General features: G+C 34.6%; 1 protein-coding gene across 1 annotated transcript in view; it reads right to left on the minus strand.

Moving 5' to 3' along the window:
- Window positions 1-1,092: 1,092 nt before the first annotated feature.
- ACTR2 (actin related protein 2) overlaps window positions 1,093-16,508 on the minus strand; it is a 33,211-nt gene continuing 17,795 nt past the window's right edge. The window contains exons 4-9 of the mRNA XM_032213267.1: window positions 14,188-14,260; window positions 12,523-12,659; window positions 9,961-10,110; window positions 5,017-5,162; window positions 3,998-4,130; window positions 1,093-2,310 (exon numbers count right to left, since the gene is read on the minus strand). Of these exons, the coding sequence (XP_032069158.1) occupies window positions 2,140-2,310; window positions 3,998-4,130; window positions 5,017-5,162; window positions 9,961-10,110; window positions 12,523-12,659; window positions 14,188-14,260 (810 nt within the window). The 3' untranslated portion in view covers window positions 1,093-2,139. The remainder of the gene's footprint in view (window positions 2,311-3,997; window positions 4,131-5,016; window positions 5,163-9,960; window positions 10,111-12,522; window positions 12,660-14,187; window positions 14,261-16,508) is intronic.

The raw sequence follows: 16,508 nt of genomic DNA on the forward strand, positions 1-16,508 counted from the left end.
CAGATGTGTTTCTATTGCACATGCAAATTTTGGGAAAGTGCCTTCTGAATTGTCATGGTAGGAGGATTACTGTGTTAGTCCATAGTATAGTCTTTTATTTTGCTTGTTATCATGTAATTAATGTATTTTGAAGTTGGGTTTTTTACACCCTTATATACTTTTCTGCTCATGCTTTTTAATGTATGTGTTTTGTTTTAAAAATGACTTATTGTCTAATTTCAGTAGCATGCTCTATTATCAGGAAGCTCCCTCTACATTCTTTAAATATATTTATTTAAACATGCATATTTCATGCAAAGTACTTAAAATCTCCTTTATCCATTTCACTGGACATCTTCAGTGCTACATTATTAGAAATTACACCGTCCAGTTAACAAGCACTTCTATCTTTGGATTGCCAGCAAAATAGATACAAAGAGGAGCAAAAGCTTGTAAACAAAAATGAAAACCAGACAAGTGGAACCATTATAAAACGCTACTCTGCTCTGGCCAGAATCTTAATCCACTAGGGAGCAGATTTATGCTTGTTTGTAACAAGTGTCTTTTACAGTGCTATGTTAAGCTTACATATATAAATATACCACAGGAAAACTATAGTGATTGTTACCACCGATATATCACACAACATATACATACATACATACATACATACATACATACACACACACACACACACACACACCTTTTCATATTTCAAATGACAGTTTTCTTCAATGGTCTATCTGTTGTTTATGCTGCCTGAAGTTATTCCAGTCAAATGTTTAGAGCCTTGCATTTTATGGTATATATGGTTGAAAGGATCATATATTGACCAGAAAAGGCTTTGTGACAAATAGCTTGGTTTCTTTTTGACTGATAGGTCTTATACCACTGGGTGATAATTCACCATAGTTTTCCTGTGGTATGTTTGCCTGAAATGACACAGTATTTCAAATACTTGGTTTATTTCTCTTTTTTTCCAGTCAAGATTGAACTGAATATTTACCAGACAAAAAACCTACACTGAGATTCCCCAGCCCCCAACAAATTTGCCACAAATTCAAGATTCTTTTTTTAATAACCTACAGACATTTCCATGTATAAATATGTGGATGATTTTAAGTAACATTTAATAGTCATATAACTTTTTTTGCAAGAATTACTTGGCACCATTTTCTTTTACTGTGTTCAAAATTTAATACAATTCCATTTTTTGTAATGTTGTACCAATAATTCAAGTTTACAGACTTTTTTTTAAAACATATTACTTATAATAGATAATATCCAGGAAATCCAGTCCCAGATGACATTCTAATGTTGCCCATTTTAAAAAAAACAATAACCCTTTATGCCCAATAGCAAAGAAAGAAGAAATGGTATCAAAACAACAAGGAGGTTGGGGAGGAGAACCTATTGTATGTATTCACGAACACAAAAAGATTTCTTACTGCTCAGGATAGGAAAATACACTTCCAAGAGAAAAATGCAAGAAGTTTGAATAACTAATTTGTAGCAACGGCCAAGCAAATTAGTGGCTTTTTAAAGAAGGAGTAATTTAGTTTTTTCCTTAACTTTTACTGCCTGATTCATCGGTTCATAGCCACTTATCATGGTATTTAAGTTTAAAAATGTTCTGGAATAATATTTTTTTTTAAAAAGGATGCTGGTAATTTGACTTAATTTCAGAATTCCTATGTAAGAAATAATGTCACCGAACAGCAAATAAGGATGAAGGCAGAATCAAAAGAATCAAAAATAAATCACTACAATCACATGATAGTCGAGAACTACTGTTTTTTGAGTCCTTATACTAATATGAAGTATTTGATCCATGATCAGCTTATGGACAAAAGCTGATAGCATTACAGCAATAAAGCAAAGGGGGAAATGTGTATTGGAATTATCCAACTGCTCACTGGGAAGGAAACAATGCAGTAAGCAGGCAGGTCTTGGCCTTGTTTTGTATGCAAAGAAGTGGTCCAATTAAGTAGTTAAATATAGCCACATTATCAAATATCTAACAAAAAAGAGCAGAACGAAACCTAGCCTTTGAGTCTAAGGATAGTAACAGGCCTTTCCACTTTGTGTAGCTGAATGACCTCAAAGATTGGTAATAAAGGAATGACAACAACAAAGCAGTGATGGGAAAAGCCTCTGAGTTTATCGAACAGTCACACCAAGTTTCTCAAGCACACGCACTCCCTTCTCTTGATATTCTTGTCTGGTCATCCAAAAGTTGTCTTTGTCCTTCATGATGTCTGCAAGAACTGCACCACCAAGGAATACCATGTGCTTTCGACGAGGTGGATCTTCAATTCGAATCTTAAATTTCTTGCAGGAAAAAAAAGACACGCAATATTACTGAAGTTTGAGGGGCAAAATTGCCAAAGTATGATGACAATGATGATAGATTTAAATTACTTTTTGGTTAAGTGGATAATGAGTTTATGTTCCTAAATGTTAATTAAAAACATTTATATAAGATGCCTTAGTTTAGAGAATATTGTTAAATTACAAAATAGTCTAAGTACTATGGGACAAAGTGGAGTTTCAAGCCATTTCCACTTTTATACATTTGGATCAATGTGTACTGTACTCGATACAGACATTCTCCTAACAACACAAATATAATGGACCTATTAAGTCCACTATATATTAAGCTATGTAAATAAATAAATACTGGAATATTCTTTTATTACCATATAAATTACGTGGAGTTTTTTTTTAATCATCAATCCACTTTTATTTGGGTGATTTTTAATAAAATGTTCTCTTTAGGGTAAAGAGAACAATGTAATGTTGTACAAGCTGACTTCTACTTATGCAACAGGGTTTTCTATCCTTTGTTCCCTCTGCAACAGCAATCTACTCTTGATGATTCCACCACCCTATATGGACAGAAGTGGAGAACTGAAAGGGCAAAACATATCTGTTCCTTTGATAGTTGTGGTTTCCCCAGTTACAGACCACAAGTAAATCTCATCCCAAAGATTCGGTACATTAAGAACATAGATCAAAATATATCAATTTCTTTATCTACATCTACACATATCTTTTGGATATGTACATACACATACACTTCTTCCCAAGTATTAACCTTTAAATAAAACAATCCCTCATGTCATAATTTGTGGGTGCAACAGGTAACAGGTTCCAATTCTCTCAGTAATAGTGAGAAGGCTGGAACTATGCGAGGTTCTAATAAAGAAATGAAAGTAGGTCCTATAAAGCAGAAACATACTGCCTAGATGGCAAGTAAAGTGATAGGTATTTTTAATTATGTAGATTTTATAAGCTACAGCAGGGATCCCCAACCTGTGGGCCATGGTCCACTAGTGGGCCATGAGGGGTTTGCAATCGGGCCGCAGAAACTGATGACACATGCACGGGTATCCTCACTTGCGTGAGCAGCAGCTACCATTTAAGTGAGTGACAGGCATGCATGCATGCTGCTCATGCAAATGGAGTTACATGTGCATGCATGCACCATCCCCCCCCCCCCGCACGCCAATCTGGAAATGTTGGGGAACTCTGAGCTACAGGATATTATAACAAAGAGATTTTTCTGAAACGAAAGATACTTATGTCCTGATCAATCCCTAAAGGCAACATTGTTCCAAAGTCCAAAAGGAAAATATTAGTTAATAAACTTAAATGTTATTTTAAGACACACAATGCTGTCCTATGAACCATTAAAAGATTCATGAAAATAAATGTCAAATGATGCTATGAAGAGGAAAAAAGAATAAATATAGTTCTAATAAAGTGGTTACATTTAAAGATCATATCAAATCTTATCATTAGATCATATACTAGATCTTCAAACTCTAGTATAATCCAAAGTAGTTAACAATACATAATTATCTTATGTGGAATTTTAATAATCTCTATTCAAAGTAACTTATTCAAAACTCAAACTTAATTCAGGCTGTCCGCTATATTAGTGACCATCTTGCTCCCTCTAGTGACCAGTTTGTGTATGTTGTAATCAAGAATTATTTGATGGGTGAGTACTTACTGAAAGTTTTTCCACATCACCTTTCAGAACTCGCTCCAGATATAGCTGCTTCAGTTCACGTTCTAGGCGAGATGGTAGGCCAGGGTACATTGTGGAGCCTCCAGATAATACAATGTGCTTATAAAATTCAGATCTAGAGACAGAACAGATACCTCACAGTATAAACAATGAAGATACATCAAACAAATCTGGTACATCAAAGTATATACACTATATTTATTTATTTATTTGATTTATACAGCAACACCCCCTCCATGTCAACAATTTATTCTGAGTGGTATGCATCATAAAAACAATTCAAATCAATATATGGTTGCAGAATAAAACTATTGCCATGGATGTTGATGTAGTCAAGAACTGTGACCCTTAACATACACGGCATACAGTAAATCCTCAATTTAATGGACCTCAGATTTAACAGACAGTATGTGCTTTGGCTGCAGTGTTCCTACAGTTGGCATCAATTGATGTCTACGCTCTCTATAGATCTCTGTTGTTTTAACTTGCTAGAGAAACTAATGGTTCCAGGATTGGCCTGGATTGTAAGGCTGGGTGTTATTCTGCCTCCTAGTGTGTCACACTTATGGTTTACAGATTTATTTTCACAATGCTACTGCTCAAATATCTGTGGCTTGCACTGCTTTTTGTTCCTAGACCTACATACTTACCTACCTACCTACCTTTGCCCCTTCCTCTTTCAGTTTTAGCAAGAACCACTTCTACCTCACTAGCTAAATCAAGTTCTGAGGTGCCATAAAAAGAAAAATAAATCCACTAATAAGCATGCAGATGCTATAATAGCCATAGCCGCCCCACTTCAATATTCTCTCTGTAACAATGATAAATAGCACACATATTACCATTTGCTTACAATCCATGGACATTTTTAAAAAAGAATTTCCACATCCAGGTAGAGCTACAAATCAGGACATGTCTTTTCTCCCATTAAATGGTTCCTGTGTATGTGTTTTTTAAAAAACCTGTGATATAGTGTAACAACAACAATTTCCAACTCATACCTGGTATCAATATCAGCAGCTTGGATGGTGTTGAACAGCAGCTCAGCAACACCAACTCCTTCCACATTGATTAAGTGAGGCTGGAATAGGGCCTCAGGTGCCTCAAATCGCTCACCTCCAACTTTAATAATTCTGCCATCTGGGAGCTGTAAATTAGAGACCATCTGAAATAGCTCTATTATCACTATTTCTCCTAGACTAAACTAGGTCAAAAGCTTGCTGGAGAAATTTCTCTCTTACTAGCCGTATAACTTGGATCACACTCCTTTTGCTACAAAGTTGATTTTGCTTATGAATGCCGTAACTCTTGTTTTAAAGGAAAACTTTAAAAATGTTTAATAACAATTAAAACAAATATATATATTTCATTAATGGAGCCTCCTCATCTTTGCCAATAAAATTTTAAAAGTTGAGGGGAAAAAGAACATTTCCAACTTCAGTCTTTTCTTTACTGAACTATAGAATAGAATAGAATTCTTTACTGGCCAAGTGTGATTGGACACACAAGGAATTTGTCTTTGGTGCATATGCTCTCAGTGTACATAAGGAGAATAAAATGCATTCATCAAGAATCATAAGATACAACACTTAGTGATAGACAAGGCTACTAATAAGCTATCAAATTGTACTAGGAAACAAATAAAAGCAATATAAGATACGAACCACATAGTTATAGTCATAAGTGGGGAGAGATAGATACTAGGAAGGAAGAGAATAATAATAGTAATACATTTTAAATTATTGACAGTGTTGTGGGAATTAGTTGTTAAGCAGAGTGATGGCATTCAGGAAAAAACTGTCCTTGTGTCTAGTTATTTTGGTGTTCAATGCCCTATAGTGTCAATTTTGAGGGTAGAAGTTGAAACAATTTATACCCAGGATATGAGGGGTTTGTAGATATTTTCATGGCCCTCTTTTTGACTCATGTAGTATATAGGTCCTCAAAGGAAGGAAGATTGATTAATTCCATTTAAAAAAATACATTAATATATAATTTATGCAAGATATCTGCCTTATTCTCTGTAGTGTTAATTGTCACTGTCAAAGTAATTCTCACTGTTAGTACTGTTTCACTTATTCCCAACTGTGTAAATGTTATAGAAGTGGTTTGCCATTGTCTGCTTCTTAGAGCTAAGAGTGCTTGGTTGGCCCAAGGTCACCCAGATGCCTTCAAATGCCTAAGGCGGGGTTAGAATTCATGGTCTCTTAGTTTCTAGCCTGGTAACTTAACCACTATACCAAACTGGCTTCCTTATCTATATATTGTTATATAGATAGCTGGAAAAAGTATAGAAGAGGATGGGCAAAATGAACCTCCTTCTCTTCTAGAAAGGAGTAAAAAGTTTGGTACTTTTTAAACTAAAATGCAAATAAATGGGGACATAACTGAGCAGTATTAAACTGCATACAGTATAGACAATATGAACACAAAGGGAAGCTGACCAGAAGACTTAAACCAGACAAAGGGAACAACTTCACATAGCATAAAGTTAACCTAAGAAATTATAAAATGTGATTATCATCAGTAATTTAGAATATAGAATATTAGGATTGGAAGGGACCTTATAAAGCCCTTCATGGTATTGGACCTGGGTACTTGAGAGACCGCCTGCTGCCAATTACCTCCCAAAGACCCATTAGATCGCACAGGGTCGGCCTTCTCCGGGTTCCATCCACCAGCCAATGCCATCTGGCTACGACCCGGGGGAGGGCCTTCTCTGTCGCAGCTCCGGCCTTTTGGAACGAACTCGGACCCTCACCTCTCTCCTGGCTTTCTGAAAAGCCGTTAAGACCTGGCTGTGCCGGCAGGTCTGGGGTTGATGAGCTCCCTTCCCCTCTCGACAGGTGTGGTTGTTGGTTATTTTAAATGTCTATTTTGTATTGCATGTTCCCCTTCCCGTTGGAGTTGTTCGCCGCCCTGAGTCCCTTTTAGGGAATAGGGCGGCATATAAATAAAATGAAACTTTAAACTTCAACTTCAAACCTTGGAGATCTTCTAGTCGTTATACCCTTCTGGAAAAATGGTGGTCCAATCTTCTCTTAAAAACCTCCAGTAATGGAGCACCCTCAATTTCTGGAGGCAAGCCATTCCGCCAATTATTCTGTCAGGAAAGTTCTCCTTAATTCTAGGTTGGATAATAATCTTTCACTTTGTCAAAAAAGGTGATAAGGTTTGTCTAGTATGATCTGTTTTTAACAAATCCATGCTGGTTTCTAGTAATCACCATGCTTGTTTCCTCTACTTGAGTATAATTTTTACAGGATTTTCCCAGATACTGCTGTGATGTGTATTTTCCAAAATCCACCTTTCCCCCCTTTTGAAGATTGGAACCACATCAGCTCTTTTTCAGTTCTCTGGGAGTTCCCCCATGCTCCCAGAGCAATGAAAAGATTTTGTTCAGTATTTCTGAGATCGTGTCTGCCAGCTCCTTCAAAACCTGGGATGCAATTCATCTGATCCTGAAGATCTGAATTCATCTAGCATGGATAGGTATTCTCTTACCAATTTTTTGCCTATTGTGACTTGCATTCTTTAAGTAAATTGGGTACATTCATTAGGGACACATTATTTTCAATTGGAGACAACATGCTTCCAATTATCAGGTGCAGTGGAGTAATAGTGGTACAGGGTACATCTCTAATCCTTTCCTAAAAATATTTCAGGAGCACCTGGTTTATTGAGAAAGTTGAAAAACAAAATGCTAGGAGAAATACTGGAGTACAGAGGAAGTGCCAGGAGATGGGAGAAGAGACACTCTTGTTCCTATCTCTAAAAAAGGCAAAAAAAAGTGGGCCCAGGAAACTACAGACCAGTTACTTTGTCTGGTCTCAATATCATGGGAAATCTTAGAAAAGATAATCAAGCAGTGAGTTTGCAAGCTGTTAGGAAGAATTATTAGAAGCCCAGCAAGTGCTTGTTAAAGAAAGATTGTACCAAGTAAATCATATTGCTTTCCTTGACAAAACAATTAGCAGACATAGGGAATGGTGTGCATATACCATTCTTAGTTTTCAGCAAAGCATTTCACAAAATTGACTACAGCCTCCTTATTGATAAAATGCTGCAACCAGATAAATTTGTAGCCATTTGAGCAACTGAAACTAAGTATGTGGGCCTTGATGGCATTGTATCAACATAGAGACACACATTTTTTATGACTCAATCCCAATCAGGCTGGCCTTCTATCCAGTTTTAAAAATAAGATGTTTCCTAAAGAATTGTGCTGAGTTGTTTGATAAACCATATTGGTTAGCTGCAACTACTATGTATTTGTTAATGATTGGTATAGTGAAAAAGATACATTACATTTCTGGCACACTGTATACTGATGGTTGTATAATTGCTTTAAACTAAGTAATCAATTCACCTGCCTGCCCATCCTGTGGTGTATCTAAGGAGTCTGTCCTGAGCCCAGTACTATCTATTTTTATAAATGACTTACAGGAGAGGATAGAAATTTGCAGCTGCCTCAAATGGTGGGGGGAAATTGCTAACACTATAGAAAACAGACTTGAGGTTTAAAAAGATCTTAATAGATTGAACAAGAAAAGCAGGTGCGGGTACAAGATAAGTAGCTGAGCAATAATACTTGAAAGAAGGATGTACATCCTGATAGACTACAAATTAAGCGTTAACCAGCAATGTGCTGCAACACTATACTTCAACAGAAGTATAGTTTTGAAACCATGAAAAGTGGTTGTTCTGGAATATTTTGTCAGGTTCTGATCATTGCAATACACAAAGACACCAAGGAACTGGAAAGAGGCAAAGAGGAACGTGTAGGATGCTAAGGGGTCTGGAAGTTAAATTTTATGAAGAATATTTTAAAAGACAAGGTACGTTTTAGCCTAAAGAAGAGAAAGCAAAGCAGTCATGATAGCAGTTTTTAAATATTTGAAGGGCTGTCACAAGGAAAAGCGAGTGGATTTATTCTCCAGAGGTCTTAAGTGTATTAAGTGTATCTTAGATTTCTAACTAATATAGTGATACTGGGCAGCTTAGAATATAAGTATAGAGCAAGAAACAATAGGTGGAAGTTTTAGGAAGAATTGACATAAGGAAGAATTTCCTGACTGAGAACTATTAAGCAACAGGACACCCTGCCTTCTGTAGTTGTGGGTGCTCCATTGCTGGAGGTTGGAGAGACATTGTCGGAGATGAGATGATGATTCTTGCCCTGGATTTAGGATTGGATTAAATGACTTGCAATTCCTTTTCAATTCTATAATTCTACTAAACAACTATTATTATTAAAAATACTGGTTACTAGTACTGATGGACAATTACTGCTTTAGGTAGGTATTTGCTTACCTAAAGCAGTAATTACCTTTCATTGCTAGCAACTCCCTACAATTTTTCAATAAAGTAAAAAAAAAAATTAAAACTTATAAAATTTAATTGAGCATGGTCATAGCCGTCATATCATAATGTAGCCAATCTGATTAATGTTTAAGGGTAGAAAGGAAAGAAACAACACATTCATATTTTTGTATTTGTTTTCCATTAAAACAATCAACCTGAAGAACACTTAAATAAGTGGGGGAACTAACACTATCTGTATAGAATGATACCGATAATCCCAATTACCAGTGATAACATCCAACTTATAATGTCTACTTTGAGGGCAATTCTGGGTGGCAAACCTAGTGGTTGAATCATCTCATCCAATTTTAGGACTTCTTTTTCCCCTGCTCCATTTTTGTCTAAACAAGTATTGCAAAAATCTGCCAATTTTTGTATCATCTTTTGTACAATTTTGTTATTCTTCTTACTCCTAACATACCATTAATGTCTGAACTGTTTTAAACAGGGGCTCCAGATGTCTTAAAGTATCATCCATGTAATCCCTTGCCGTATCAACTAGGGTTTATTAGAGGTGAAAAATAACAGGCTGTCTACTTTTGTATTATAATGGAAAAATGCAAATGCACAGAGTTACTCACCGTGTAGGACTCAACTAACACAGTAGTTTCCAAGGCCAATTTCTGTTCCTGTTCAATATTGTAACCCACGTAGCAGAGTTTTTCTTTAATCATGCGAACAGTCTCAAAATCAGCAGAATGATTGAAGGCATACCCTCGTAGTAAAAGTAGCTAGTATTGAAGTAAGACAGTTAATGGCTATCCAGAAATAAGGCTTTCAAATTGAGACATTTTATCTTATATAGCAATGACAATCAATTTTATCATTTATAGCAAGAGTGACAAAGATATATTGCATCTTGATTGATAGCTGTTGCTCACATTTTATTTTGAACTCAAGCCTATTATTTGAGATTTTCATAGACATTTAACAGAAAACATGCAAACTGATACTTCAATATGCAGAATATACCCCTATTTTTCAAGGATGACACGCAAATTCGTGAAGCATTCCATATTTATAAGAGAGGCTTTGTTATTAAACTGGGAGAAGGTTAAGAAATTACATTATTTAAAAATTCCAGTCTGGATATCAACCATCGAAGCCTTTTCATATTCAATAATATACAAAAAGGAACAAACAGTTAGATATGCTGAACTATTAAATATAGATGGTGAACTTAAATCCATTCCAGATTTGAAACAGGAAGGAATTGAAATTAATTGGTATTCATATGTGCAAATACATTCTAGATACAACGAAGATTGAAAAATGGGAGGGTTTCTATGATAAAATGACTGAATTAGATAAAATTTTAACAGGTACTGATGAAAAAGTAATTAAAAAACTTTATGGCTACCTATTGGAGGTGAAGCTACAGGAAAAACAAGTTAAAGAAACTATGTTAGCTTGGGGGGGGGGATTTTGGGCATGGGATTGACCTAGAGAAATGGCAAAAACTGTGGTCTCAAAACTATAAAATGACAATGTCAACTGCATATAAAGAGAATTTGTATAAGATGTTTTACAGGTGGCACTTATCCCCAACGAGAATAGCAAGAATGTCTAAGAAAAAATCGGAAAAATGCTGGAAATGTCATCAGACTCATACTACCACATGTGGTGGACTTGTACTGAAGCTATAAGATATTGGACTAAAATCCACATGTGGTTGGAGAAAATGATACATAAACACATAGACTTAAAACCAGAACTTTTTTTATTGGGAATCATACCAGAAACATACAATAAAGACTTGAAATATTTGATTGTAAATGTCTTGACAGCTGCTAGAATTGTATTTGCAAAAAAATTGGAAAAATGAGAAAATACCAACACAGCAGGAAACTATTCGGAAAATAATGGAATGTGCTGAAATGAGTAAACTTACATTTGAAATTAGAGAACAAGAGGATGAGCAATTTTATAAGGTATGGGATTTGTTTTATCAATGTTTAGACAAAAAAACTTGAAAATGAAATTGTTTATTTATGTACTACCAGAAAGTTATAGTCATTGCTATGAAAGTTTTTTGCTATGAAATAGAGTGCTTGATCATGATATATAAAAGACAATAATGTATTTAATGTATGAGAGTGGGATGATTTGATCACTATGTATAATTGTAAGTAGTGATCATGTTATACTGGAAAGATTTTTATATGTTAAATGGACTAATGATGATGTAATGAATAATTGATACATACATGAATTGAAATATTCAATAACTACTTGGATTAACAATGGAAAACTATTTCTGGAATTGAATATGTCACACTATAAGTATACTCTATGGATGATTAATATTAATGGTAACCTGAACACATAATGCTCAATGATTGTGATGTATTTAGTTATGTTTGATGGATAACCAGTGATCTTATTTCTAATTGTAAAAACTGATTCACAAAAGCTTGTAACCAAACAACATGCTTGATGAAACTGAGGAAAGTTTTTTGCATGTGTTGTTTTGTTTTTGTTTGTTTTAAAAATAAAAAATATTTTTAAAAAAGAATGTCCCTAGACTCTTTCTTGCACATAAGGTGCATTTATCACCACATATGCTTGACCCAGTTTTAAAACCCAAAATGATTGGGTCCTCACATGTATCTTAGTGAATGTCTTCTCTCCAGATAAGCAAACAAAGAAATAAATGCCTCCTGCAACAGACACCTGGACCTTCAAGACAAGACAAGGAGGCCTTGCTCTAAAAATCTAGTGGTATCCAAGGCACAGCATTTACTGATAATAAAAGCATTATTTCTTGAACAGCTTATCATGGTTAAAATCTCTTAAAGAGAGGAACTTTTGGAAATAATCTTTCATTTATTTCTTCATTGTTGCTACACTATTTTGTAAGACAATTTTTTATTTTCATGATTGCCTTAGTATTGTCGTAAATCACTTTAAAGTTGCAAGAGTAGCTTGGAATTCAGCAAGCCTTAGACAAGTAAACATGTTCTGGTATTCTGAATAAATGCTCAGAGTTCATTCCTTCCTTAAGAATAATGTTACACTCTTGCTAAAAATACCCCATTGAGTGATTTTCTGATCTTCTCCATTGTAAGCTTGTGATAAAATGAGCCAAAGACCTACTAAAATTGGTAATATTTTTTTTTTCAGATTTAACAACTCCAACTTACTTTGATGAGATATCTGGTAATATCTCTACCAGCAATATCTAGTCTCCTGGTGAGATGAGGAAGAGAAAAACCTTCATAGACTGGACAGATGTGAGTAACACCATCTCCAGAATCCACAACAACTCCAGTTAGCAAACCTGAAGAAAAATAGCAACAACAACAACAAAAAATCCTCATGAAATCATTTCAAATTGATTTATAACTTAATTTTGGAACCCAAACTACCTTAGGTTTGCTGAATGTGACTCTGGTAATTTTCTTATAATTATTAGTGGTACTTTAGTAGTAAAATTATATTAGTTACAACATTCTTCTGGGAAAAAATCATCTGTAATACAGGATACTTTATTTCACTGGTTCCTCTTTTACTAGCACAACCAATTCTAAAAAGAGGTACTGTTAACAAATGTTTTTCATATAGAACGCTATAATATGCAGTTATTGTTTTTCCTAAAAATACTTGTTTCTCAGGCTTCAACGTTAACATTTGCAAGATGTCAATAGTATATTAATTGGATTGAGCTATTGTTCTTGTTAGATTCAGGTGGACTGATGAATTAATAATCAGTAATAAAATGGAAGCAAGGCAGCAAAATCAAATTCAGTCCAGACAAGAAAAATGTTCTGTTTAGAGCTGACTAAACTAGAAAGGAAGGGTTTTTTTAAAAAAGAAAACCTAGGTTTTTGTTTGCTTAAGCTTTTAAGCATGTAATACCATCTGGTTCTGAGTTTACTGTCTTATTGTTCTGATGTGTTTTTTCATTCTGCTGTACTTTGTTCCTTTTTGTGGAACAAAGCACAATGCTAAAATATTTTTTAAGATACTTTCTATTTGCATGCATACACATATACATCTACCGTATTTTTTGGAGTATAAGACACACCTTCTCCCCCCCACACACACACAAAAAAAGTGGGTGAAAATCTGGATGTGTCTTATACATTGAATACAGGATTTTGGCCTACCAAAATCCCATCCCCTTTGCAAAACTGAACATGCAAAAGGTTTGGGAGGCTTGCAAAGTGCTCATGGGGGCTGGGGAGGGCAAAAATGAGCAAAAACCGGACTGTTTTTGCCCCTGCCTCCCAAAGCCTCTGCATGCCCTTTTTATTTTTGGCGAAAAATGGGCCATTTTTTGCTAGTTTTTGCCCCCGCCCCCCATTTCCAGGAGTACTCTAAGAGTCTCCCAAAGCTCTGCATGCCCCCCCCCTTTGTTTTGCAAAAAACAAGGTGTGCAGAGGGTTTGTGAGGCCTGCAGAGTGCAAAAACTTTCTTTTTTATTTATCTCTTCAAGATCATGGTGCATCTTATACTCTAGTGCATCTTACAGTCCGAAAAATACAGAATATATGTATACACAGTATCTATTTGTACATGATAACCAAATACTTATAAAAACAAAATAAAAAAGCCGAAAGAATAAAAACAGCAACTAAAATAATAATGATGTAATTTAAAAAACACAAATGAATTTATACAATAATGCATTTGGATTTACACTTTAAATTTAAGCTTTAAATTTTACTAGACCAAGCAAAATAATAACTTTATGACAAAAATATTACCAGAAAGACTGTCTGGTTTAAGGAATTTTTGTAATTTGGATTTGGCTCAAATATATTTCTTTATGATAACATGTAATTCAAAGTAAAACTTAGTCTTACCTTGTGCATACAGAGTAAGAACTGCTTGAATGGCTACGTAAACCCCAGAAAACTGGTATGTTTCAAACATCACCTGAAAAGATAAACATTGCTTTTTGTCTGCAAAACTGAAAATTACATAACTATGAAATATGGAAGATGATTGCAAGTTGTTCCTGAAGAATATGGAACATAAGTTGCTGTGTAAACTCTTTTCCTAAAAGCAACATAAGAAAAAGCATAATACTTTTGTCTGAGAAGTGCAATATGAATTAATACCTAGTTTCGTAGGAAGTGAGTTTAATTTATTACTCAAACAGAAAAGTGAAAACTTCCTTAAATAGTTTCTGCCATTCTCTTCCTCATTTACTTTTTAGTGTGCCAAAAACTGAGTATATAATTTAAAATTTTATTTTGTCTCACATAGACTTATACGTTATTGTTTATTTTACTCTCCATTACCAATATTTTAAAATATTTAAAGGTGATATAAAATAACAGTATAAATTAACAATATAATAAAATTATACAAAAAAATCCTCAGGCAATAATAGCATTAGAGAAGCACCCAATGATTTTTATAAATCATGGCTATCATAAAAAAATTAGCAACTTTGTTGGCAATACAGGCAGTCCTCTATTTACTGTCTCAATTGAGCCCAAATTTTCTGTTGCTAAGCAAGACAGTTGTTGAGTGAATTTTGCCCCATTTTACAATCTTTCTTGACAGTTCTTAAGTAAATCCTTACAACTATTAACAGCACACAATTTTTAATGAATCTGGCTTCCTCAATAACTTTGCTTGTCAGATCGCAAAAGGACTCCAGAACACTGCAACTATCATAAATGCATGCCAGTTGCCAAATGTCCAAATTTTGATCACATGCACAGAGGGATACTGCAACTGTCATAAACGGTCATAAGTGATGTCAATATTGTTGTAACTTTGAATGGTCACTAAACAAATGGTGTAAGTCCAGTACTACCTGTAGGTGAAATTTGATCACCTAGGAAAAAACCAAGGGGGAACAATTAAGATTTTTAGCAATTGTTATAATGAATTTAGTCCTTCATTTATTGTCTAGAAGATACATGAAACATATTCAGCTTCTATGTCAGAACATACACAAGTGCACTTTTCATAGAGGCTATTAATAGAATTGGTACTTATGGGTAATTCAATGTTTTGGGCAATATGAAGAATGTCTTAGGTGAAGTGCGAGAAATATTATAAAATATCAGGCAGGAGGTTACAGAGTTATAATGGACATAGGAGACTGTATCAATTTCAAGATACATGTCCCAGATTCTCTGCTGAAAGGTAACTATGGTTTTATCAAGATCGAGACCATCACAAAAAAATTGGGGCAGAGAGCAGAAGCCACAATAAGCCAGACCAAGATTCATTTGTCTTCTTAAGGAAGATTGAAACCTATCTAGCAAGATGAGGCAGACCAAATATATGATCCAAAGAATTTGCTTCAAACAGGATCTGAGTGACAGGCACTCAGACAGGCTCCTATGAAGATATAGCCTAATTCCAGTCAGATAAAGGAGTTCAGGGTAGAATAAGATTTGGACAGCTTCTAACCTAGAAACATACTGTATACACATAACTGTGTGTCATATAGGATAGGTTCAAAAGTACAGCCTTGATTAATTTAACTACTGCTCCTAGTATTGTTTTCATAGTGAGATGCATATTTAATAGATTCGATGGATATTGTGGGAGAGGGGTTTTTTAAAAGGAGGTTGTTTGCTTGACTGTTCCAGCAAATATATGTTTGGATGTGGAACAGCAACTGGGGTTGCCATTGTTCTTCTCCTGTAGCAATCACTACTCTGTTCTCTTGACAGGCTTTTTATAAATCTACCAAGAAAATTTTGGATACCTCCCAATTTCACTAATTTAGCTACAAAGTTTAAATATTAAAGTTACAGCCAATGCTAACCAAGTGTTTATAGTGTAATGGACTACACATTTCAAAGTGTTTGCCTTTTAATTAAGATTAATAAAATAATATAATGCAAATATTAAAATTATTCAATAACATAAGAAGATACATTAATACAGAGGGTATTTATCACTTAGTCATAGAAATAAATATATTTCCTTAGCATTCTAGTTTATTTATTATTCTAATTCATACAGCTGCCTATCTCATATATATGACTCTGAAGAGCTTACAAAGTTAAAACAATAAAATAACCAAACAATACATCCATTGAAAACAATAAAAGACAATACAAAAGCATATAAAACACATCATAAATATTCACAGAATTCACAGCTAAGGTAATCTAGTGGAACCAATATATGGGCTCCATTACCCCCTGAAAAC

This window comes from Thamnophis elegans, chromosome 3 (genome assembly GCF_009769535.1).
Source record: "Thamnophis elegans isolate rThaEle1 chromosome 3, rThaEle1.pri, whole genome shotgun sequence".
NCBI classification, from domain to species: domain Eukaryota; kingdom Metazoa; phylum Chordata; class Lepidosauria; order Squamata; family Colubridae; genus Thamnophis; species Thamnophis elegans.